We start from the raw sequence: 27,015 nt of genomic DNA on the forward strand, positions 1-27,015 counted from the left end.
TCATTCCAATAATACCAAGAGTTTTGACTTTATACTGACATCTGTATGAATGCATAAAATTTGCTACTATCTGCTGTCATTTCACACCAAAGCGGTCTATCTTTTTTCTACTTTTGTCCATGTCTTTCTCCATCTCGTAGTACACACATCCACAAAACAAATTGTTAGATTCATGTAATTTCTTTTCAATGTGCTGTGCTTTTATTAGTTAAAGATGGTATGTGGGTTTATCTGTAGAGTGTTAGAGATGAGGGGGGAAAAGTTTTATAAGTGAACACATTTTTATTATTAACTTATTATTAATTGCATGACACAGCTGGTCATGTGATGTCAACATGGCGCTGCCCATGAGGGGGCGACCCACTCCATCTAGATTACAACCCTTTATTATAGACGACTTATTAATATTCATATTGTAATATTATATGTTCATATTATAATATTCATATTTAAGATTAATATTTTATAATAATATTTTTATTGCATCTATGCATTGCATAGAATTCAGTCTACAGAAACGTACTAGAATACTTCATACACGATATTGATATTGAGCGTAATCCCTAATTTACCTTTGTTGGCGATAGCATGTGCTTCCTGGCACGTCACTCACTGTTGAGTTATGAGTATTTATGTGGTAGACACAGTCAAGTGCTGCTGCCGATGGGCTGCTTCAGTTGTTATGCTGCTGTTCACCATGAAACACGAATGAAGCGATGCAAAAAGTGCTTTCTACATTTTTTGAGCGCAAGAGAAGCAAGGAATAAAGACAACCTGGACCAAGTCATCTGTCACTGTTACCGTCACACCAAAAGTTTATATAGTTTTAAATTGGGTGCAGAGATAAGGCGTGAAAGTCTCTACTCAGTAGCAGCATGACCTCTCCTCCTCACAGTACAGCGTCAGAGCGTTCATGGACTATTGGACCTGCAGAACTGGAGATGAAAGAAAGTCCGCACATGCGAAATGACAGTGTGCGGTTCGGCAAGACCTCAGTGATCACTCAGCGCCAGGCATCTCACCTCCATCCCCGCATGTCCGTGTACAGCGCGACCCGTCCCACACTCTCCAGGTCCTTCTTTCAAGGACGTGCATATAATTTCTTGGAGAGACCATCGGGTTGGAAATGCTTTGTGTATCATTTTACAGTGTGAGTATTTTATTGTTTTGAGTATTTTATTGTATTTTATTGTGAGTAGCTGATTGTTACAGAGAATGAGAAATAGTCTACAATGTCATGCCATATTTGTAGATTAAGAAATACGCCTGTTTAAAATTATTTTACTGTTGCAAGTCAAGTAAACACTTGTGTTTAAGTGTTTAAACACTTAAACATTACACTTATTCAAGTAAATGTTTGATAATTGTTTTTCCCCACTTTTTTGCATGAAACAATCCCTTTAGTGCAGCACTTCAGTATACAAATACTACATTTTATTAATATATTCCAAAATGAATTCATTGCACTGCAGTTTATTGCATTTATTTTCAACATAAAACTCAATGATGTTTTGTTTGTTTTTTCTATTAAAGGGGTGGTAGGCTATAATGCCCTTTTCACAAGATGTAAAGTCTTTGATGTCCCCAGAGTGTGTATGTGAAGTTTTAGCTCAAAATACCCCACAGATATTTTTATATAACATGTTAAAATTGACACTTTTTGAGGGTGAGCGCCGTTTTTGTGTCTGTCCCTTTAAATGCAAATGAGCTGCTGCTCTCAGCACAGGGGGCGGAGCTACAACAGCTTGTGTCCTTTTACCTCACACAGACATGCATTGAAAATTTCACAAACTTTTAGCCTTTTATGTTCAAAACGGAGTCGGACAAAGATGGAGAGACTCAACATTTGTGAATGGTTAGTTAATGAATTTATGTAGCTTATGTCATTATCCTCTAGTCATTAATTAGCATATTCTGTCATGATAATCTATATTGTTCCGGGGGCGGGGTTTATGTAAATTTCAGAGTTATTGATGTCACTAACCTGGGAGGAATGTGGTGTAGTCCCTACCAGTCGTTTGTTGTAGTCCTCAAAAAACAATTTCTTTAAAAGAAAATTTCCCTTTGCTTTGAACTTTGAGCGTCATAACTTTGCAGATGTTGTTTATGCTCAAACAACAACATTACACACTAACTAAAGTTAGAAAAGTGAAATCATAATCAACCACCCCTTTAAGGTTTTAAATATTGAATCTACTGGTGTATTAAGTAAAAACTAAAGAAAGAGAATGACACCCTGTATAAAAAAAAAAGGTATTCGTAATACCAAAAAAACTGCCAAAGCTTTTTTGACTTTGGAATGAATCTACTTAATTGTCTACATAATTGTTAGTAAATGTAAAATTGCTTGAATTATTATTCATTTATATTTATATTAAAGTATATGACAAGTTATTAACGGGTCTATGTAAATATTTCCCTTTCCTTTCCCGGGTACACACTGTGCGATTTATAATAGTGCTTTAAGACTGTTGCTTGTCAGACTGCACAAACGTTATCCCCGCTGTAAGCCATGTCACACAATAGGATCTCAGTTGTCATTCATGTCAGACTGTACAGCAGTCAAGACACATAAAAAATGGAAGAAGACAAGAAGACTCCTCCAGAGTTTTACAACATCAATCCGTGACGCGTTCGTTGACTGTGAGCTGCTTTTACATGCGGGATAGAAATGGTGGCTAGCAAACAAAAACAATCTCTAGCTTTAATTTGGATCATGGCTTGTCTTGAAAAAACAAAACAACAACGACGATGTGTGTGGAGCTAGTGGTGGTTTGTTGTTGTCTCAGTAATTGCGCCATGAGGTTCTGCACTCATATTGGTTTTTGATTTGACGGTGTCATAGGAGAAGCCACTCTTCAGGACTGTGCGTCAAATCTTCTGACACTGCCATCATTTGGACTTCAGATTTTGGCCTAGGATCAAAAGAATATTTTAGGATTTTCAACATTTGTCTCAGAGAGCAATGTGCTTGTAGTTCTGAACTAAAGAGATGACATCACATGATAAGCCTACTCATTACATGAATACTGGTGAGGTGACTCAACACTTGGTACATGAAACACAGCAAGTTCCTGTACTTCAAACAGTAGAGAGTGATCCTTGGAACGCACGAATTGACACAAAAGGTGTGCTTTAAATTCAATGTAATTTGCTTTGAATAAGAAGACAACTGTGGCAAGTGGTCAAACAATGCAACCATATTAATTAATCATGCCCTATAGTGCGTGATATTGTCACAGTTATGCTTAGTTTTGGTTTTGTTTTCTATCAGTCGGTTTAATCATCTGTTTGCCTGTGTTGCTTTGTTTCTCTTTTCCCGCCATAATCGGTTTCCAATGGATATTCATTTAACCATCACCATGAGTATTAAAGTTCCTCACCTTCACTCATTCTTGGTCCGGTATTGTTTGTGCATTGCACACTGTTTCTTGTTGTTGGCTTATGTTTAATAAAGTCAATCGTTATTTGTAACCTCCTCTTCATCATTGGACTTAAACTGTGACAGAGTGAAGAGGGCAAATGGAACTAAACCATTTTATTTAAACTTAAAAAATGTGCATTAATCTACCTAGCTTACAATTCTTGTTGGTTTGGTTTATTCGAGACAAGTCTGAGATTCGAGACAATTCTCTCTCCAAGCCTTGCTTTATGTACTACACTTTACTAAAAAAAGCTAAAAGTCCATAAAATAAAAAAAACAATCAAATGATGTTGTATTATAAAAGCAGCTTTGAGATGCATTAGTTGAGTTTCTGTAAACTGCTATAATTGTGTTATAGTAGCCTAGTTAATCAAATAAACTCAAAATCAAGTAAATAAATCTTTGGCTGTATGGCTTTGTCTAGTATTAACTGATCTAAGAATCATTATTACAGTGTAATGAATAAAAAGGATGCTTTGCAGCAGAATGTGGCTGTTTTGTAATTGTCAAAATGACTCAACTCATTGGGACCTTTCATGGACTATATCTCTAGCAGGAGAGGAGGTGATAGCGGGCAGCTAAACTTGGCTGCAGAGGTGACTGTGTTCAGCAGGGGCCCTGTGGGTTTGGTAACCCTGTGACTCAGTGGTGTTGGGCAGAGATGCCAAGAGAACATGGGAATCTGAGTGAGAGGGTGTCAGATGCTGTATCACTGTACAAAAACTGTAAAAGATTGTGGATCATTTAAATTATACTTTGGTTTAATGTGTTTGTAAGAATGATGAGCATGAGGCTGAGGGTTGGAGGTTAGTCTGTAATTAACTGGTGGCTTGTCATGTAGCATATGCGCTTTATTCAAAGTGATTTACAGTGTACTAATATTGCGATGGTCCCTATGGAGCAAATTGAGGTTAATTGCCTTGCTTAAGGGCACAACTGGACTCTCCGGGCTTCTCAGTGCATAATTCATCCTCACCTGTTGCCTTGCTAGCGCATGGTCTTGAGCACTAGTCGACCACTTGACCACACTGTCATCTGCAGCAGGAAATTGAGGAGTCTCGCCTGAATACGGAAGCGTTATGGAAGCGTGTGTGTAGGAGGCAGGGTATGTTAGCCAAGAATGTGCACATGCTTATCACTGCTTCAAAGACTGCAAAGCCATGGGGGAATGAAAGCCACTTATCATCAAAGTGTGAACCTTGTTTGTGAACGTGTGCACATGCTGTTGGAAAAACTAGTATTTGTGCTCCATACATTTTTATTGTTTTCTGCCCAGCATTGTATGTGAATGAAATGTCTATCTATCTATCTATCTATCTATCTATCTATCTATCTATCTATCTATCTATCTATCTATCTATCTATCTATCTATCTATCTATCTATCTATCTATCTATCTATCTATCTATCTGCCCAGCACTGTATGCAAATGAAATGTCTATCTATCTATCTATCTATCTATCTATCTATCTATCTATCTATCTATCTATCTATCTATCTATCTATCTATCTATCTATCTATCTATCTATCTATCTATCTATCTATCTATCTAACTATCTATTTGTTTCAAACTGGCAAACTTCAAGGCTTGAACAATTCAAAACTTTAAAACAAGGCTTTATCAAGCCAAAAATTACTTGACAAGCTTAAATTTTCTGGTTCAAAATGACGGTAATTTCTTTGAATTTCACTTCAAGAATTCCTGTAGCTGAAACAGCAGAGCACGGTCACGGGTCTAAAAGATGGGTTTGATATCCCTTGAATGCATTATAAGTCACTTATCTATCTGCCCAATATATAAGATGCAGTGTTCAATTTAACTCAGCTTTCTTACGCTCTAATTTGGATTGCAATTCTGCATCCTGTTTGCTACTTCAAATGATATTGGAACTGAATTGGAATTTAAAAGGCATACTGAATTTGATTCTGAATGCTGCACAATGCTGATAAATACTAGTTTGCAAAACACTACTACAGCTACATACCAGAGACACCAGTGAAGAGGCAAATATTTATAGGGATTCCAAATATCATTTATCAAAACTGCTTAAATATTATTACAGTTTTTCTCAGTCGCGTTGGTGCATTTCTCACATCACTATTTACATTTGCACAACAGTTAATGCAGTTCTCAAAACAATTAGTACAATAGTTGATAACCTGGAAAAGCGTGTCACTTGCTCAAAATGGATAGCTCATTCCTCAAAAGCAAGTATTCATGTCAATGAAAGTGTCAGTGTCATCAAGATGAAAAGTCCTGACACCATTGTTAATGAACAAGATAGTCAAATGGCTTTGTCATGTTTTCATTATGACAGTTTACTCTGTAAATGTTTTCCAATGCAAAAAAGTCAGATCTTGGTGACACTACCTGAAAATGCTCAAGACAGCACTATATACTATTTGCACAGCCATTTGAAAAATACAGTAAAGTTACACATTACTGTATTTAGTGAGGTAACTGGGTACAAGACACTGAATATGTATGTTTCACATTTTTACTGCATTGTGCAAAAGAAAAAATACACCCTTATTTACAACAAACATAAACTCCCTTTGGGTAGAGCTGTGCACAACTGTACACAATATTGCAGTACATATTGGAACTGAACACAACATACATAGTACTGTAATCATTCATGCACATCCAGACGTTCCTCTCTGTCTGTTCTATTGTTCAATTTAGGAGACATTTTCAGGAAAAAAAAAGATTTAAAAAGATGTGTAAAATTAGCTTGACAGATTTTGACAACTAGTTCAACATTTTTGTATGTAATGACTCAAGCAATAATGAAATGAGGACTATTAGCTTTATTTGGAATGACTATTCAGCATTCACAAGTATAGTTAATTTTGACTGACATGACATGAGCAAATGATAATGTTATAAAACAGCAGAGAGTTGTATGAAAGCAATTGATGCATGTCCAAAAGCATTTGCAATTTGTTGGAAGGAATGAGAAACTGCTACTATGATGTGCACAAATGACTGTCTGTTGTGCAAATGTAAATAGTGATGTGAGAAATGCACCAAAGCGACTGAGGAAAACTGTAATTTCAGTGGTATCTGCAGGTATGAATAGTTAAAATTGCCTCATGCAAATTTGATTCTGTTTAGCTCCAGTTCTCAAAATACGATTTCTCATTGCCCTGATTATTTTCTGTTTATTTGATCTCTAATGCTGTGAGCTGTGCTGTGTTTATTATCCCTGGCTAACCACTGCGGATTGGCAGATCAATTACTTGTTGTATTGTACGGTAGCCTGTGGCATGTTTATTGACATGTAACTTCTCTCACAGACTGCTTGTGGCAGGTTCAAGGTCATTCAGCAGTAATAATTACATAATAAGATAGATATTTGTCAGGCAGCCATCGGATATGTGTCTATGTTTACTTACATCTCTGGTCCCTCCCTCTGAATTTGTGATGACAGGCAACAGCTGGGCACTGTTTGTCTGGCAGCTGGGTTTCATACCTCTTGGTGTTTCATTTTTATTGTTAATGCAGTCAGACTGATGAATTATTGAGCTGATAGAGCAGTTGTAATGGGTTAAGCATCACTGCCAAAAACAAACACGGAGAAATAGCTGTTGCTGAATATTAGCGATGTGCATTTCAGAGAAGATTAAAACACATTTTTAATTACAAGATTAAATGTATTCCTAATTAAATCAATAGATGACTTTCACACCTGATGTACTAAAAAACTGTTTTTGTCTTCTCCTTCATATGCTGTTGGAAATTATGATTACTTTATGTTAGTAATTATGATTAAAACAAATCAACAAGTTTAAAGCACATGAGAATATACTATTTGCATAGTTGTCTGTGAACAAACTCTTTTCTCTCCAAAATAATTATTTTTTTTGTCTCGGAAGTTACAACTTTGTTTGTTTAGACTGAGACTACACATGATGACCGTGCTGTGATGTGTTTAATCTACAGTATTACTGTAGATTCTGCAAGGGTTTAGAAACTGAACCCTTTATAGAATATATTTTTGGCATGTTCTGATTTCTTTGAACAGACTATTATAGGCTGTGAATCCGAGTAAAGATACATTTCCTAAACTGAGTTGCTTATTAGCATGCATATTACTAGGATATTGGCTGTTTATTAGTACTTATAGAGCACATATTAATGCCTTATTCTGCATGACCATAATCTACAACCCTTAATCTATACCCCATACCTAAATTTAACAATTTACTACACTGTTAATTATTTCCCTGTTAAATAACTGGAAATTACTGGCAGCAGGGTTACCATTAATTTCCTGTTATTTTAACAGTTAATTCCTGTTACTGTTTTTTTACAGTGCACTCCCCGTAATGTTTTTCAACAGGAATTTACTGTGAATCACAGAAAAAACAGGAAACAACTGGCAGCAGTGTTACCATTATTTTCCTGTTAAATCACCATTTATTTTGTTTCCATTAAATATTGTTAATTATTTTTAGCATAGTAACGTGTACCACTGATTGTTATAGACATATTCTAGCTTGAGTTAATACAAGAATAGGCATAATCCATCAGATAACACTTAAGTGAAAGAAAACTAATAGTTCCATGTTGAAATTAACTTTTTTTTTATTGTAATACAAACACTGAAAGGTAAATACTTACACATGTAGGCAGACATGGATCAGACCAATCACAGAAATATACTGTATATCATGTTCATTGCTGACATCTGTGGTCGCTGGATGAAAAATAACAACTGCGTCTGTCTTAAACTAGCAAAGACACTTGCGTTTGGCTTTGCGCTGTGTCGGTGCAAGATATACACTGTGACTCCTGGTCACATAAAAATGTTACACATAGGCTTCGTACTGTAGGTTAAAGATGTAAAAACAGGGGAAAAAAAAGATGCCAGCCCTGTCACAAAGGTGGACTGGATCCCTTCGCAAATGATTTGGCCCTCAAGGCTGAGCATCCAGCGCTGGAAGCGGCTTTCCGTTTCTCCTGAAACAGAAATGTTTTAAACTGTCAAATTTCTGTTTTAGTTTTCATTTTGAATACAGTTTAGTTTGATACCATTGAATTCACTACATACAACACCAAAGCCAACTGTCCTATCTAAAACCAACTTACCAAGAAGTATCAGACGAGGAGTGGCAGGTATAGAGAGTGAACTCTCAAGGTCAGCTGCAGTGGCATATCCCTAGGACATAGAACAAATTAAACACAATATTAATGACATAAGACTACCACTGAGTGAGATAGATATATAGATAGAATGAGAGATGGAGAGACAGGAAAATATAGATAAAGAGAGAGGGGGATATAGATAGAGAGAGATAGAGAAAGATACAGAGAGTGATAGTGATGGATAAATAGATAGGAAGTGAGATAGATAAAAGAGATAGAGGGAGAGAGTTAGATAGATACAGATATAGAGGGAGAGACAGACAGAGGGAGAAAGAGGGAGAGATAGAGGTAGAAATAGAGGAAGATATAGGGATAGATTGATAGGGAGAGAGTGATAAAACAGAGATAGATACAGGGTAGGTAAAGAAAAAGAGAGAGATAAGCCGCTTTTCCACCGAAATTACCCGGAACAATTTGTCCCAGGAACTTTTTTCCCAGGAACCTTTTTTGCCCCAGACCGGTTGCTTTCTGCGTTTACACCGCGGTCTAAAGTACCAGGAAGGTAAACTACGCGCAACTGCTCCTCCCAGTCTGCGACGGACAGTAATCAGTTTTGAGCGCCACATTTATAAGTATGGAGGAGATTCAAACTGTGCTGCAGTTATTGGTTTACTAACGAGGTAATTAACATAACAAAATAGACGAGCACTGATACTAAAGCGTGTTCAGAAAGCTCGTATGCGTATAAAATTAGACAAGGTACGTTGTGAGATGACTGGGACGAACGCGCAGAAATTTCCTTTTGCGCAAATACGCTTAAAAAAAGCCTGAACCCCGTCTATCAATCATAAATAGTGACAGTCTTGTAAATAGTTGTTTGTTACACCTCAAAGCGCTATTTCAATCCTGTTATAGTAAATTTGTAACATGGTTTGCCTTGCAATAGATGACAATGTGTAAACATAATGACTTAATATTAAAAGCTGTGGCAGAAAAGAGACGAGCACTGATAAAGCGTGTTCAGAGCTCGTAATGCTAACGTTAGATATAAAATTGTATGTTATCAGCTATTGCGGACATTGGCCGTGAGATGGCTGTGACGAACGCGCAGAAAGTTTCCTCTTCCACAAATACCCAAATAATAAAGCCTGAAACTCGTCGCCAGTCCCCCAGTGTTTTTTTATTAAATTCCATATTTGCAGACAGACAACTTTACTGCATGAAGCCACTTTTTAAAAGGGAGGTTAAAAATAAAGAAAATGCTGCGTGGAGTCATCCAACCAAAATGCGGCGTGAACACAACCAATCAGCTTGTGCAGCGCACAAGTCCCACCCCTGAAAGTTCCTGAACTTTGAAAAAGTACTACCTCGTGAGCAGGGACTATCGGAGGGGGAAATATTTACCCGGAACTTCATTTAGACCCTGGTTCCTGCGGTGTAAACACATCGAGTACCAGCCCAAAGTTCCTAGTTCCTGGGGAAAGTTCCTGCGGTGGAAACGCGGCTATAGTGAAAGATAGGTAAAGATAGAGGAATAGATAGAGGCAAAGTGAGGGAGAGATAGATGGTCAGAGTGTGAGTGTCAGGAGTGTGTGTGTGTGTGAGAAAGAGGCAGAGAGAGGTGTGTTTGTGTGTAGGGGAACTTACATCTGCAAGAACAATGAGTCCTGAGACATCTTCAGAAAAGTGATACAGAAGAAGATGGATGACCTGATAGGACAGCTCGACATCATCTGTTGTCCACAAGTTTGGCAAGAAAACATTATGCAAGCCAGTTAGACTTATTGATAGATTAGCAGTAAATTGCTAGATTAAAGCAAGTAGAAACCATTCAAATTTCCACCTGGTTCTGTGCTGTCATGGTACCCTGCATCTGCAATAAAATAAAAACAAATGTAAACATTGATCTACAACTCAATGATAATCAAAACAGCACAAAAACACAAAATAGGGTGCACTATGCCAATGCAATTAAAAGAGAATAACGTTAGCTGTTCACATAACTAACGTTAGATATTGCACTAGCCCAATCAGTATAAGTTAGCTGTTTTTGCTGGATTTATACCTCATTAATAGGCTAAAACCTGCACATAAAATCGTCACACCAGCATGTCTGGTAGCCCAAACAGCTATAATCCATCAAAGACGAGCAGCTGACATGAATTCATCAAATACAGTCTTTGACCAACTATCTAGCATCATAAACAGCTAATCAGTAAATAGATTGTGCTAAGCCGTTTGATTTGACGTGCACCTGGCAAGAATGCCACACAAACTTGACCACGGGAATGGTACTTAAACGTTATAGGCCTAACGTTAGCCTATTGTTTAGATTTAGATCGTATACATAAATGGACATTAAAATAAGCGCATTGTTTCTAAAATTAATGGACAAACTATCGAAATGTTGCTAGCTTGAATCACCTTGGCTCACTAGCAGCTAGCTAGCTAGTTACTTCATTTCATGTGGTGTAACGTTAAGTCCGTGGCGTTTAGTATGTATACATCAACATCACTGATAATTGTTCAAACTATGCATGACTTTCAAAAAACGCTTTAATCTCACCGGATTATTGTGATTTTGGTCGATATCTCCACCGCGATCTTCCGACATGGATCTCCGTGTTCGTTGCAGGTTCAAATGCCGTCTTCTAACTGTTACGCTCCTTCCCAGACTGCAAAAAATACTGTATGATCATGTTATTTCAGATAGTGGCGCCAATAGACATAATAAAGAGGCGCGGGCGCCTGCCAGCGTGCTGCGTGTCATACGGATATTTACACCGTGTTCAGAAAGAACAGGGGAGACGGAGACACACACACACACACATTGGGAGCGCAGTTCCTCAACTAAATGTATAAGCCGTCTCGTGTAAAATCCGGAGTGTAGGGTATTAATAGGGTAATAAAAGGCTATTACACCCACGATAACAAACACATTTGCGCATGCATAAAACACCGCAAACTTTCTTATTTCTGTCCATGGAATAGGCTATGCAGGATTATTCTTGATAACATTTGCAGTAGAGAAATCAGGTGTTTAATTTGTCTAATCTTCATTCAGTAAATGCATACAATATTTAGTTTGTTAGTATTGGATTGCACCGTCGACTATTGATTGAATTGTTCATTGTTTAGCAACCTAAAAAAAACGAAATGAAATTGCGAACTTCTCCACTGATAAATAATAACTTTTTTTATAATAGCCTAAGCATAAAATTGCATATCGGCATTTATCTCCAAACATACCAGACTATCATGATCTTACTCTATCCGACATCTTTGCTTGAATTTTCGATTTTGCGGTTAAATAACAAAAATGAGGTGTTATTTAACAATGAGGTGTTAAATAACAGAAATGAGGTGTTATTTAACATATATTTCCTAAATTTAACAGTAAATCGCAGTTATTAAAAATAACAGGTTAATCATGTTGAAATTTGGGCGTAAATTAACAGAAACATTTAACAGTGTATAAGCAGTAATTAGAAGTTTATTTAGGCAAAAGTTGTAGTTAATTAGTTAAGAATTTAGTTGCAAATTGCACCCTAAACTAAAGAGGGATAAAGAAAGTATATATTTAATCTCTCTCTCTCAACTTCTCCCTCAACTTTTTTTTACATAAAAAAATAAAAAAACTCAATATCATTAGTATGATTTATAAGCTGATTTCCTCATGGGGGCCAAAAATGTCCCCACGAGGTCAAAGATTTTGGATATTGACATCTTTGTGGGGGCATTTTGTCCCCATAACATAGGGTTTGCCAGGACCACACACACACTTTAGTATTTAAATGTTAAAATGCCATATTGACATTTCTTCTTTTCCCCCTGCAGATTCCTCATTGTGCTTTGTTGCCTGATCCTCAGTGTGCTGTCCACCATTGATGAGTATCAAACACTGGCTAATAAAACACTATTCTGGGTGGTGAGTCTCACTGCTTTAGACTTACAGTGTGTTAAATATTTGTTTTATATGAAACAAAATTATTGTGCGACTTTTTAAGGTTTATAATACCTGGTGGCCTTGGACAATTGATTCAAATGTCTGTTTTCTGGCCTGTAAACAGGCAGCATAAGTATCAAACAGGCATATTGCATGGGGACATGGTCTTTGAAGATGATATAGATTTTATGTTCAAATTTAACTTAGCCTCTTGGTGTAGCTCATTGTTTAGCTTGTTTTATCCAGCAGAGGGCAGCAGTTCATCATTTTGCATGTTCCATTTGATGCTGTGGCTTTACATTTTTTGCCCCCATCTAATGTAGAAAAAAAGAAACACTCACATTATTTATGTTTATTTATTTAGCAGGTTCTTTTTTCAATGTGACTCAGAGACGGATATATATATATATGACCCTGGACCACAAAACCAGTTACATGGGTCAATTTTTTTTAAATTGAGATTTATACATTATCTGAATGCTGAATAAATAATCTTTCCGTTGATGTATGTTTTTTTGGGATAGGACAATATTTGGCCGAGATACAACTATTTGAAAATCTGGAATCTGAGGGTGCAAAAAATCTAAACATTGAGAAAATCGCCTTTAAAGTTGTACATTTATGTTCGTGATTGTGCTGCATTCACTCACACAAATAAATGTTTTATATATTTACGGTAGGAAATTCACAAAATATCTTCATGAAACATGATCTTTACTTAATATCCTAATGATGTTTGGCATAAAAGAAAAATCGATAATGTTGACCCATACCGTGTATTGTTGGCTATTGCCACAAATATACCCGTGTGACTTGTGACTGGTTTTGTGATCCAGGGTCACACATAAGGAAGAAAACTGTCATCATGTACTCACCTTTTTTATATGTGGAACACAAGAATGAGGGATGAGAAGATTGTCAAGATTGCTCCAAAAAGCACCAATGTGCCCTATTCCAGGTCTTCTGAAGTCATGTTTTAAGGAAGAGTTGCTATTCACTGATAATCTTACTCTTTGCCATTCAAAACTGGCCAATCCAACGAGAAAAGGGAGGTGAAATGCGTAGCAGATTTAAATGTGCAAAAGTGAGTGAGATTTTCTTGGGCAGCCCTCCTTACACTCCTTGCTTTAAGAACTAACACTGCCTTAATGAATTCAAGGCCTGATAACCCTCTCAGAAAACAGACACTGCAAAGTCTATAATCACACAGGCAGCTCAATTCACAGAAAATGAAGGTGTTCTGTTGTCTAGAATGGCAGCTTGAGCTGGCATTCTTAAATCATTCTATTTACTTTGTTCAATAATCCATAGCAGTGTTTCTGCTAAGCATTAATTGCTTCAGGCCTTGTTAGCGCATCTGAGGCTTTGTTTTGATCAATATTCAGATCACAGTCTGTCGAGTAATTAATGTGCTCACCGAAGCATTTTCTCCTGACAGAGGCTATGTTAAATATTACTAGAACAGACCATCCTTAATACCATCAATACCATCAATACCCTCAAAAACAATAGCTAGCATTTGTGTCCAGAGCCTCAATGCCATATGTGCATATTAGCCAATGTTCCCCATGCAATATGCCTGTTTGCAAGCTTAGGCTGCCTATTTACCGGTCGAGGAACAGAGACAAAAGAGAATCAATTGTCTTAGGACGGCAGAAAAAGGAGAAAGGGCGGGACAGAGATTATAACCCAGTGACTGCATGTCAGAGGTCAATCCGACCACCGGCTAATGGGATTAAATCTATGCTTCGTGTTCATTAGCTGATGCCTCGCATCACAAGTTAATTCTGCAGAGTCTAGGGCTTGATGCAGAAAAGGCCCTTTCGGATTAGCTATCCGGCTACTGCAGCCCTGAGCTTAACCAAGCTTACAACAGGTGTTGTCTGTTGTGTGTTAAAAAGCAATCATCCAAAATCAAATAGCATACTTTTAGCATGGGTGGATACAGTCACTTGAGGGAGCAGGACGTTCTCACAGGAAGTAGAACGCTTGTTTTAAGGGCTGAAACCTTCCTTTAGACCCAATCACCATGTCATCCCCTACCCCCCCTCGTTCACACCCTATTTTAATGAGGCACGGCCCTCTACATTGCGTCTCACAGCTGTTGAGGCAAACAAAAGCAGACTTGCCCCTTTCTACGGCTTTCAAACTGCTCGCTAAGCCATGATCAAAATGTATGATTCTTTACAGCACATAAGATGTTTATGGGTCATAAACATATAAGAGTGTCCACGATAAAAAAAAAAAAAAAATTGTTTAAAACACATGTGCCAAGTTCTTTGTGATATAGTCTTTGTATTCATGTGGTGAATTTCATATGGTGTTACCTCATAATTATTGGTAACACTTTATAATACTGTTCCATCATTAATGAATAACTACAAAGGGACAAATGAGTGATGCAATATTAACATTCTAGTAACTACTATACAAGAAACACTGATTTAGTAAGAAGTAGCGCTCAGTTGAATGAGGTAGTTCACTATTAGCTAATCAATTACTACTTTTTTTTTTTCATACCTCCCAGAGGACTACTAAGAATACAGATTCATAATTAATGTGAATAATGCATATTGTATAATTAATTCTGATATAAAGCAGGTACTATCCAAAACGTTACAAAAACCTCAAATGCTTACAATGACTTCAGTCAGTATTAGGGAGTGATCAGGCTTTTCTCTTTAGTATACTGATACAAATAATTAGTAATTCCTTCTGAAGGATTTGGTAATACTCGAGTCATTGCTAGTGGGTTACCATGATCTTCACTTTAGAATTATTTATACATTATGCATTATTCACATTAATTATGAACCTGTATATAGTAGTTATCTGGGAGGTATGAAATAATTATTATTGATTAGTTAATAGTGAACTACTGCATTCAACTGAGCAGTATTAAGGATTTGTTAATCATAGTTTATTGTTACTATTAGAATGTTAATATTGCGTTCCTCATTTGTCCTTCGTTATTCATTATAAAAAAAAATCACGTTTTTTTGTGAACCCACAACATAAAAAAGTCAAATTATCAGATATTTTAACCAATTTATTGAATTTGACACAGTTTACAAGGGTCCTCTCTTTGATATAATTTTCTGTTGGTTGAACCACATGACTTTGATTTAGCGGACAAAGAGGTTTTATATTGATTAGCGGTGGATCATTTTGTTGGGAAAAAAATCTATAAAATAATAATAAAAGATTATTCCAAACTACTAAATATTGTTTTCTTTTCAATGATTGGCTTTTTTTCTTCATTATGACATCAGAACAGTCCATGCCCCAAAATAAATATTAAAATAAATGTGAATTCAGAAATGTCATTTTTAATGTATTTTTGAACAAATCAATAGATAAAACGTATAATTTAGCCCCTTTCCACTGGTATAGCAGTTTTTTTTTACTTTGAGTAAGTGCTTATGTAAATTAAGCTAAAGCTTATCAGGCAAATCTTACTAAGTGTAAATTAATCATTGACTTAGATCATTGTTCAACACTTTTTCCAGTGTCAGCCACTAAAAGTCTTGATAGGCCCTGTTAATCTTTATTAGCATGACAGTGTTTCACTGTGAGCAAGGAGAGCTACTGCACATTAGCACCACTTACAGCCACACACATGCTGTTGACACTTATTAACTGATCCTATTCTGTGAGGAAAAAAAGACTATTGTGTGTGTCACACTTCTGGGGTGAAGCCTCAGAGGTTGATCATTACCTGCTCAACAGTGGTAGGCGACAGAAGTCACACAGGACGTTACGCCACACACGAGTGCTGGAAGTCGCACAGGACACTAGACTGACCCGACACCACGCGCACTGAGAAATTGTGATCTCACATGCTTCCCTGTCCCCCAAAAAGTGTCATAGCTGTCACCAAACTTCCTCCATATGCTAAGTGTGCTAACACATCCTCAAGCTCAGTCTCGAGGTGTTGCGAGGACAGTAGTCCTGCCACGGGGTGCTAACTCCTTCTCCAGGCAATTATCAGTTACAGATATTACCCTCCCCTAATTAGACAGAACACAGATGTCTCTTTCTTTGTCAGTGTTAACCAAGGCCCACCATGAATGGCTAATAAAACTGAAAACGAACAAAAGCCTCTATAATGATGAAATGTTTTCTATTTGAAAGCACCATGAATGTGTAATGAGCATTTATTGCTGTATTTTAACAATTTGCTGTAATGTTTTAACCCTGGGTCAAAAGAGCTTTTAGACTTTTTGTGATTTGAGCAGCTAATAGAAACTAAACATTATCCAGTCCATTTTAGCTTTCTAAAAGCATTTTTTTTTTTTATTAGGGATATTCACTGTTATGAGGTGAACCCACATAGTATTAAATGTTCATTTCTAACGCTGTGGTGCTCAGAGTGTTTGGACAAACCACCTTTATCTCATTTGCGCTGATAAGACACTGCATCTAGTCAGTTACCCTCCCCCAACACAGTAGCTAATGCCTTTCTGTTGTGTGTGATAGGATGTAAAGACCTGAGATAACAGATAAAACTGCGTACCTTTTCAAATGTTTTAATGCGTAACGTTTCAGTCAGAAGAGTTAAATAGTTCACACAAAAATGAAAATTCTGTCATCATTTACTCACCCTCATGTTGAGTTTCTTTCTTCTGTTAAACACAAAAGAAGGTATTATTTTAAAGAATGTTGGTAACCAGACGGTTGACGGCGCCCATTGACTTCCATAGTATTTTTTTCATACAGGTTTGGAACAACATGAGGGTGAGTTATTAATGAAATAATTTGAATGTTTTGGTGAAATAGCCCTTTAACTTCTTTCTTAAGAAGATTTTTGTGAATCTGGCCCCTGGTCTTTAATAATGTTCCCAAAATGTTAGCACACAAACATTATTATACATCGTTTATGAAACATTTTATTTGGACGGTCATGTAAAGTTCTTATTTTTAATGTTTCAGAACATACAAAAGAAACGGGTTGTCCACATCCTTTAGAATATTATCTTTTGTGTTCTGCAGAAGAAAGAAATTCATACAGGTTTGGAACGACATGATGACAGAATGTAAATTTTTGGGAGAACAATCCCTTTAAGAACACATTAGTTCCTTTCAAATTCCCACTGTCACACCGATAATATATTTGCTTTGTGTCTTTCTTTTCAAGAGGGGTTAGTTAATGCTATTATTTATTATCAGACTTCAAGTGTTTGCTTTGGCTAGAGCACAAAAGGCTGGAGTAGAAAAAGTCACTCAATGCCAAATCACGTGCTTCATAGTAAGTCCATTTTTAATATTTAATGTAATCTTATAAGATTGAGGACAAGGGTCAGCTGGCCCTTGCTGTTATTACAGTGAACCCTTCCTCTGCTCACCCATGGCGACCGCATTCCAGCTGCGTTTTGGATGGGATATCTGATTGCCATGGTAACTGAGAGAGGCCCTTGCATCTGGGGTCCTGTTTCCTCTCACCCTATACCACCCCTCCCCAAAACTGATCCCATGGCCTCTGTCGCCCACTGGCCGTCCACCCAGACCTTTCATATGCCAGCTGGTCAGTGTGATCGCAAGCCTAGATTTAATTAGATAGCACAGAGAAACCCAGAGCATGGAGACAACAAAATTGGCCTTGCTAATCTGACATATAGTTGAGAAAAACATTTTATTTTTTACTATTTTAAAAACATTCTAAATAGTATAAGGGTAGGGTTAAGATTAGGGGTTAGTATATTGTATCAAATTATTAACCATTTGATACAATATTAGTATATTGTATCAAATTGTTAAGTATGTAGTGTCAGCAATGGGTTGAAATAAATATCTAATCGCATGCGGTTCTTTAATCAAAACAAACTCAAACTAACTCATCTCCAAGAATACATGAAACAAAACACAGGAAACAACCACTTTAACATAGATGAGATCTGACAAAGACTAAGGGGCTGTGTGTTTACGCGACACCGCTTTCAACTATATGTAAAACTTTTAATGCACATTAGACACAACAATGTCGTTTTGGGTGCCTGAAAAGGCCAACTTTTGAAAACGGGTTTCAAAGAAACTTACATTCTCCGTGTAAAAAAACAACAACACATGGATCTCTGAAAACTATGATGTCATACACTTGCGTGTTTAATCTATAGTGTTTCATCGTCATCTAATGGCTTGGCAGCAGAATACAGCGTTTTAGTCGTTTTCGCGGATCCGTGGGAATGGGGATCGTTTTGACAATGGTGTCGTCTGTACGCGGAAAGCTCAAAGGAAAAACTTCTCAGTTTTAAGCATATCGTTGTCGTGTAAACGTACCCTAAAACAAAAACAGAGCCATATAAACACAGGGAAAACTATAGGACTGAACAAGATAATTAACAAGATACAGGTGAGACACATGAGGGCAACAGAAAAGCATGAACAGAGAAAACAGGATTTTTTTAAGGCCATGTATTATAGCTGATTATTGTTCCTAAAATATTCCTAAAAAAAAAATGGTAAATTGCATTTGACATTGTAGACAGTGAGTTGGCCTACTTTCAGTCTAGTTGCTTGCAGCCTCTTTCCTGTGCTGTGACCTCTGCTGGTTCGACTCACTTTTTCCACCTCTCATGTTCTGTCTGTTCCCACAGGATAGGGCAGTGCCTGTAATTTCATTTCATTTTGGAGGCGCTTTAGACAGGCTAGGCAAGCGAACTGGCCGGCTCTGTGCCAGGATCCGTCCCCAGGCAGCTGACCAAGCTCCTTCTTAGCCTCTTCTCAGACCTGGATCCAGCTCTCCAGACTGCTTATGTGACAGAGGGCTTCACGGCCAGCCTCATAACTCATACATGTCTGGTTCCTCGCAGCTCTCAAAGGGCCTGCGCTCAGCGGACTCTCAGCCTTCTTTTGTTTTCTCTTCTTTAAGAAGGAGACAAGGGCAACTGCTGTTGTTGGCCATGACCATGAACCACCAGTGTGTGTTTTCACACAACCCTGTGTCAGGGCTGTGAATTCTTAATATGCATCTGTTGCATGCATCCCATGTATATTATTATTGTGCTTTATGCATTGCAAACTACATTCCAAATGATGCATGACCAAATATTTCTAATCTTTTGTCCCATGCAAACTACAAATATGGTGAATTCAATGGATTCTTTGTCCATAGAGCTGTCATTGTATATCTCGGTCATGGGATTGCAGCATCAAGTTGCAATAGGTGCACAGAGAACAGTGGAGGATTTTGTTCAAGACATACCTCATAAATATTTTAAAAGGCAATATATTGCTCATGAGGAATATCTAGCCGAGGAGCTCCACAATGACAGCCATTCTCATTTTCCACACAATAAAGCTTTATTGTTAAACCCATTCTCAAAGCAGACATCTCATTGCTCAAATAAATTACTTCTCTATACTTACAGAGTTGTATTATAGCACAGAATTTTACATTATGTCGCAGTCGAATCAATTAGCTCTTTATACTTGCGTTGTTATGTTCTAGTAAATCTCACATTATGTTTCAGCTAAATCATTTCTCATTGTCATGAGCACATAATATCACTTTGATATGCTTTTAGTGCTCTTTTGTTTAAGCACAGTGTGTCTGTCTCTTTCATTCGGCAGGAATTTGTGCTGGTAGTGTTCTTTGGTGTGGAGTATGTGGTACGTCTGTGGTCAGCAGGATGCCGGAGTAAATATGTGGGAATTCTGGGCAGGCTTCGCTTTGCCCGAAAGCCCATCTCTGTTATTGGTGAGTGTGTGAATTAATTTTTTTTTATTTTCTGGTGCATTCATAAAAGCAGCGTTGTTTTAAACTTGATTCTGTTGTTGCTATTGACATGATTGCATGTTTTTCTCGTTCTAGACCTGATTGTGGTGGTGGCCTCCATTATTGTATTGGTAGTTGGTTCTAAAGGCCAGGTTTTTGCCACCTCTGCTGTAAGGTAAGGTTAATGTTTTAATATATAAGTCACTGAAGTCTCTTTGTCCCTTGTGGTACAGGATTAAGTAGGCTTAGATGTACTGTATTGAAGTCATGACATGATGTTGTTTACAGAGGAGTCCGCTTCCTTCAAATCTTGCGAATGCTGCATGTGGATCGACAGGGAGGAACGTGGCGGCTGCTTGGATCAGTGGTCTTCCTACATCGACAGGTGAAGCATATGCCTTTTCATATTTAACGTTTTGTACTGGGGAAGTAAAAATAGAGGCAAATATTATTTTTGCATTTCCATTTACTCCAACAGAAGAAAAAAAGAAAAGAAAAAAAAAACTCGTCAATGATGTTCCAAAGAAGAAAAATTATAGGGACATGCAGAGCCATTTTTAGTGAATCAAAAGCATACCAGTGAAGCACGATTCTGAAAATAAATGGCTCTTTTGAGCCATTATTATTTTAATAAATATTTCAGAATGAAGACACTGCAGCATTAGCAGAGATAGCACTTCATAATGAGATGTGAATGTGTATGCAAAATAGTTGTAGTGAGTGTTTTCTCTTTCTAGGAACTGATCACAACTCTATATATCGGATTCCTTGGGCTCATCTTCTCTTCTTACTTCGTGTATCTGGCAGAGAAGGATGCAGTGGATGATAGAGGTTTCACAGAGTTTAGCAGCTATGCTGATGCTCTGTGGTGGGGTGTGGTAGGTAGCTCCCCACCCATACCTTTCACTGACACAATGGATAATTGAAGGCATACATCAAAGAACTGGATCAAGTTGAGTAATGGGTGTTGCATGTCAATGTCTTTTCTGTACATGCTCAGGTGACAGTAACCACTATTGGCTATGGAGACAAGGTCCCTCAGACTTGGATAGGGAAGACCATTGCATCATGTTTCTCTGTCTTTGCTATCTCCTTCTTTGCCCTCCCTGCTGTAAGTTACAGAGATTTAATAGCCATAGCAATTGTTCCTCGCACAGCAGGCAAGTGTATGAGAAGAATGATTGTATTTCCCCACAGGGAATCCTAGGCTCCGGTTTTGCTCTGAAGGTACAGCAGAAACAGAGGCAAAAACACTTCAACAGGCAAATTCCTGCAGCTGCATGTCTGATACAGGTGTGCCTTACTGTTGCCTATAAATGTAATATTGCTTATCAGTTGTCAGTCAGAGTTATCCTGTTTCTTTTATTCTCATGATAAAGGCATCCTGGAGGTGTTTTGCCTTAGAGAACCCTGACTCTGCCACCTACAAGTTATTTGTGAAGAAGAACCTCAACAACTCATGGTCTAGCCCTAAATTAAAGGTAGGCCTATACCTACTTAAAGATGCTTGCACAGATGGACTGGATAACAATTTGCAAGCACAAATGTAGAAATCTTAACTTTCATTTTATATTTTAAACTAGAAAAAAACAACATAATTTTAATGTGGTTTCAAACTGTAGTAGGCTACCAGAAAAGAGGTAAAGTTTTTGTCTATTTTTACTTCGGACAGATGAAGATGAGGAGGAAAATTAAGAGTAATGACAGGGATGATGGGCTGAGTTCTCCCACCGTACCATCCATAACCTATGATTCCTTAGATGATGGAAGGGATGGCGGACAAGATTCAGTGAGCAGTATTCAACAGTCAGGTATTACCAACAATAAACTAAGATACTGTTGACCTTTTCTACCTCTTTTCTGTTTTTTCACCTTTCACATCTCTCCTCTGATATCTTTTATTTCACCTCTCCATTCTCACAGAAGGGGCAAACACTCTCAGAAGATGTGGTGAGCTTCAGTTAGTGTCTGTCTTGTCTGTACTCACTTGCTATCTACTATTCCCTATACCTGCCTGTTTTAATTGTTCCTTTTTTTACAGACAAATGTCTAATATTGACTCTTTAAATGAACCATATGGTATTTTGTTTCTTTAAATATGCATGTCTATCACAGCATCATTTGCTGTGAAATAAAATGCACACACATGGTTCGATTTGAAATATGCTGTGTGAAAGCATCAAGTTTGATCTCTCTCCTCACAGAACGGGTGCCATCCTGGAACTCTCTGTCCTCTTTCCAGTTTTCTACACCTCCGGGTGGGTAACAAAACAAGTTGAAATTGGAATTAAATGTAACGCGTTTTCCATTGGAAAGACAGGACTAGTCTGAATTGATGTGTGTGTTTTCTGTCTTTAGTGAAAAAGCCTGGGATTTTCGAGGTGTCGTCTCGGCCCACACTCCAGAGGTGCAGCAGCATCGCAGATGATATGGAGACTGAGCTGGAGCGAGAGATTTCGCTCGCTCCAGTCACTCATGTGTCTCAGTGAGTAAGATCGTATTATTTTTGGCGCAATTTAAACCAGTAAGTTTCCACTGCTTATAATCGTTCAGAACTCTTCCAGATGGCAATATCGAATGGATGGGCAGTTAAGAAGTGTTAGCTTGATGGTGTCAGAGTTAGCACACTCCTTTCACACTAACAATATCGCTTCTGTAAATACACTGGATTCCCAGTTCAAATCTTTAAAAGACTTTTAACACATATTCGCCATCTCTGCTGGAACAGATCTCAGCTTTCTGAGCCCACCCACCCCAAGTAAAAACATGGCTAAAAGAAGTGCACAGTGTATATTTCTGAGCCCCTAAGCATTCCCATGAAGAGTGGTTATGTTGCAGGCTGTGTTTTGCCTGAGAGGGGGTCATTATCAGAATCTCTTTGCCCCATTAGCTGGTCAGCATGTGGAACAGCGCAGAGCCTGTGTATACTGCAAACCATTTACTTACGTGGGCAATGGAGCGATCCCGTCTCTGAATAGTCTAATGAACCATGTCTCTGTTGGGGGCTTACAGTCCATTAGATTATCCAGATTGTCCCTTTCTATTTGTGATGGGATCCACCACTCTACAGCGTCTAACCTTAGGCCTCTATTACACTCTGAATTATGTGGAATACAAAAGCGTTCAGATTTGGTTAACTTTTTTCTAGTACAAACTTTTATTTATTTTGGGAAACCACAAGAGGGCAGTGGAGGTGTTTTTGTAGACCAAACCCATCTCCTGTCAGATTAAAGCATATGTTTCTCTTGGCTTACACTGGCAAAATCATACTAATGCTGCTTTAATGTGTATTATACAGGTGATGTAGAAAGACAAATGCAGAAAAAAAAAGTCTGGTCCCACTTTACATTAGGTGTGTTACACTGTGTACTTACATTAAAAAGAGTAGCCTAATTGTACAATGTACTTATTGTGTTCATATTGTATTGCAAAACACTTGCTGCAATTGAGGTGGGACACGATAAGATAAGATTAGGGTCAAATTTGGTGGTATGGTTAGGCTTAAGGGTGGGTTACTGTGTTACACAATTTCATGCAGGTATTTTTTACAAGTACAATGTAAAACGTACACAATAAGCACACTGTATCAAATGATTAATTCAAATGTTAGTACACAGTAGTTAAAGACACATATGAAGTATATTTTTAAACACGATCTGAGAGATATCGTAGACTAGGTTTAGTTTTCTTCTCACTTGCACTATTCTTGTGTATTTATATTGACTTTGATAGGGCTGAAGTGATAATATTAATCTCAGAATTGATACAAGCAACTTGGTACACTGAGATTAATGTAATCGTCTGGAAAAATGTAGGTGTTTTCCACCAAAGCAACTTAAAAGAGATTTTAAATTCTAATTAGCTAGATCTAATATTTTTAGAGTCTTAAGTATGATTCCTCTCTAAATCCTCATTCTTAGGAGACATATTGCATCTCCTCTACAAAGGAGCCTTGTCACTACAAGCTTTCATTTGATCTTTGAAGTTTAATGAGCTTTCATTCGCCTCACACTGAGATGCAATGGCAACAGCTGGCTTTTCTCTCCCTCTCTTTTCTCTCTCTCTCTCCCTCCCTCTCTCTCAGTGTGGGTGTGAGTGCATGTTTATTTGTTTATGTCCAGCAGAGCAGGGTGGGGACTCAAAAAGTCCAGAACCATAACGCCGCCTTGCATCTCTTCTCCTCTCCTCTCGGCTCATCTCTTCTCCTCTTACTCCTTCTCATCTCGTCTCGTCTCCTCTCCCTTAGGACGTTTGTCCTGCTCTGACCTTTGACCCAGGCTGTTAACTCAAGAGGTAGGAGAGGCACAAAAGCCTCCTCGTGCCTGCAGCTGAAACAGTTCGGCTGCATTGGGGGCGGGGGAAGAACAATGCCACAGAAACATATCTCTGACCGCTGCGCTCCCAACACACACACACACACATATCGACACTACCTACACACTTTTATCTATTAAACCTTGATAAAGAACAGGACTGTTTCTGCCACAGTGATATGTTATAAAATGTTCTCATTTCAAACCTCTTGAAGTGTCTTGAATCAAGCCATTTGGTAGAAAGAGTCACAGTTGTCATTTCATATCAAATACAAAGGCGTCTTTGGCAGCTGCCTGGATCAAAGAAAATAAACTCCCGTCCAGAGCGACACAGGTATAATGATGAAATCAAAGCAAACGCAGGTGCGTCTGAAAGTGCCCCATTTGTACTCGCACGTATCTGCTGTTGCAGTCTTGTTGGGCTGTGGTGTGAGGTTTACCAAAGGAGACCCGGGCTGAAAAGATTGATTTATTCTCAGTAAACAGAGAAGGACTTCTAGTGGCGGAGGCCAAGCCAGGCCGTCTACACTGGTGCAGAGACAAAGAGCCATTGTCTGCAGCTCTACACACGCCGACAATAGCCTGATTGACAAGCGGCCCTATAGTCGTAATGGGCTTCTGGGCTAAAGAACGCAAAAGTGACTTTTGTTAGAAACACTCTTGTCTTCCAGAGCAATAATCTCCATGCTGGCAATTTCACAGAAATTGTATGCTTTATATACATATTTTTCTAAGAGCTAAACATATATACTATTTATTTTTGAGTTTCACTTTTACTCAAAAGGTATTTTTGATTCAGCATGTAAATATATGGAAATATTTCCCCAGTCCAAAACGCATACAGCCTCACGTTCGCCTGTTAGAAGTGAGTAAATGTGTGTGATTTGGAGTGTGTGGCGGAGTGTAAGGCGTGCTGAATGGGACAGAAACATTGGCTCACTAATGCCTCTTCAGCGCGGCTTGCCAGCACAAGTTTCTTTATCTTGCCCGTCACGGCCCCTTTTCTTCCCCCCTTAACAGTAATTGTGTTTCGTTACAGTGTGTTAGAGCTAACGAGGGACATGGAGCGAGAGTCAGCGAAGCAGTGAAAGACAGACAGAGAGAGAGGGAGAGTTGCTCAGCAAGAAAGAACACATCCCAGATGATTCTCTCATTTGCTGTCAGACCAAGAGCCCAGCAAGACTCTCTGTAGAAGTTTGTAACAGAACACTGCACACGGTGAATTGACAACTATTCAGACAAATTCCTGTGAGCAGCGGATGCCAGCAACAGTGCTTTAAAAAAAAGAATCTGCCTAACATTATGGATAGTTCACCACCCCCCAAAAAAATTAATAATAATTGACTCACTCTCATGTCGTTCCAAACCTGTTTGACTTACACTTTTGAATTAAAAAGTTGAGGTTTTCACAGTGATGCCATAGAAGAACCATTTTTGGTTCCCCAAAGAACCTTTCTGTGAAAGGTTTCATTTTTTCTACTTCTGTGAAGAACATTTTAAGAATCTGAAAAACCCTTTTCCACCTCGTGCAAGGTTCAATGGATGTTAAACGTTCTTCAGGGAACCATACCTTTACATTTAAGAGTGTACTTTCTTTTGCTTACACACACACACACACACAAATATGTTTTTGTATAGTATAATGAAATTCAATGGGGTCAAGTGTTGTTTTGGACCCAACTGACTTTGATTGTATGTTGAAACATTCTTTAAAATATCTACTATAATGTTCCACAGAAGACAGAAATACATAAAGTTTTGGAACGACACAAGGGTGAGGAAATGATGACAGAATTTGTATTTTTGCATCAACAGTCCCTTCAAAATTGCAGTTTTATCTACCGCTTAAAGCAGCATTTTCGAATTCAAAAATCACAAATAATAAATTTGTTGTCTATGAGCACCAATATTTCCGTTTCACTTCGTGAAATGAATATCAATGTGCCATATCAGGTTTCTTTCAGAGGGCCCGGCTAAGTTAGTGACTTTGTTAGCTGGCAACATGATATGACAAAAGGCACTGAGGCCCCTGGTGATGTATAAGGACTTGCACTGAAATGAACGCTGTCAGTTTCTTTGCTGCTGTAATGTTTAGGATCATATGAGGCCACAAGTTTGGGACATAAGCCATTTAGTCATGGTGTACGGCAGTCATGGCAGCGGAGGACTCAATGTCAGAGTGAATGCTACATCCCTGTGTGTCACTCCTCATAAGGACATTTAATACTCTCCGTATTTGCCTGGCGCTTTGATGCTCGGGATGAAAGAGATCTTTGCTTGGCTGAAGCCAGAGGAACCCCTGCTGTGTGTGTATGAGCATCTTGTGCACGCACGTCTTTGTGTGCACATGTGTGTGTGATGGCTTCTGGCCGGCGGCCCAGACTCCACCCCGGGTCTTTACCCCAGTGTAAATGTCCAGCCGCTGGTCAGCGATTATCAGTCATTACTGCCTCAGTGGCCTTTATCTCAGCTGACCACTTATTAAAATGTCATTTAGGTATTTGAGCTCAAGGGGGAAGATGGAG

The 27,015-nt window shown here is 38.2% G+C and overlaps 1 protein-coding gene across 2 annotated transcripts in view; it reads left to right on the forward strand.

Moving 5' to 3' along the window:
* Positions 1-614: 614 nt before the first annotated feature.
* Positions 615-27,015, forward strand: part of kcnq1.1 (potassium voltage-gated channel, KQT-like subfamily, member 1.1) — a 38,788-nt gene continuing 12,387 nt past the window's right edge. The window contains exons 1-13 of one of the 2 annotated variants that reach the window (XM_084405606.1): positions 615-1,150; positions 12,355-12,445; positions 20,033-20,159; positions 20,274-20,352; positions 20,466-20,562; positions 20,915-21,055; positions 21,178-21,288; positions 21,375-21,470; positions 21,557-21,658; positions 21,850-21,988; positions 22,101-22,127; positions 22,382-22,435; positions 22,536-22,662. In XM_084405606.1, the coding sequence (XP_084261732.1) occupies positions 876-1,150; positions 12,355-12,445; positions 20,033-20,159; positions 20,274-20,352; positions 20,466-20,562; positions 20,915-21,055; positions 21,178-21,288; positions 21,375-21,470; positions 21,557-21,658; positions 21,850-21,988; positions 22,101-22,127; positions 22,382-22,435; positions 22,536-22,662 (1,466 nt within the window). In that variant the 5' untranslated portion in view covers positions 615-875. The remainder of the gene's footprint in view (positions 1,151-12,354; positions 12,446-20,032; positions 20,160-20,273; positions 20,353-20,465; positions 20,563-20,914; positions 21,056-21,177; positions 21,289-21,374; positions 21,471-21,556; positions 21,659-21,849; positions 21,989-22,100; positions 22,128-22,381; positions 22,436-22,535; positions 22,663-27,015) is intronic. The other variant, XM_084405607.1, reaches the window with a different exon arrangement.

The sequence above is a fragment of the Rutilus rutilus genome (genome assembly GCF_951802725.1).
Source record: "Rutilus rutilus genome assembly, chromosome: 3".
NCBI lineage: Eukaryota > Metazoa > Chordata > Actinopteri > Cypriniformes > Leuciscidae > Rutilus > Rutilus rutilus.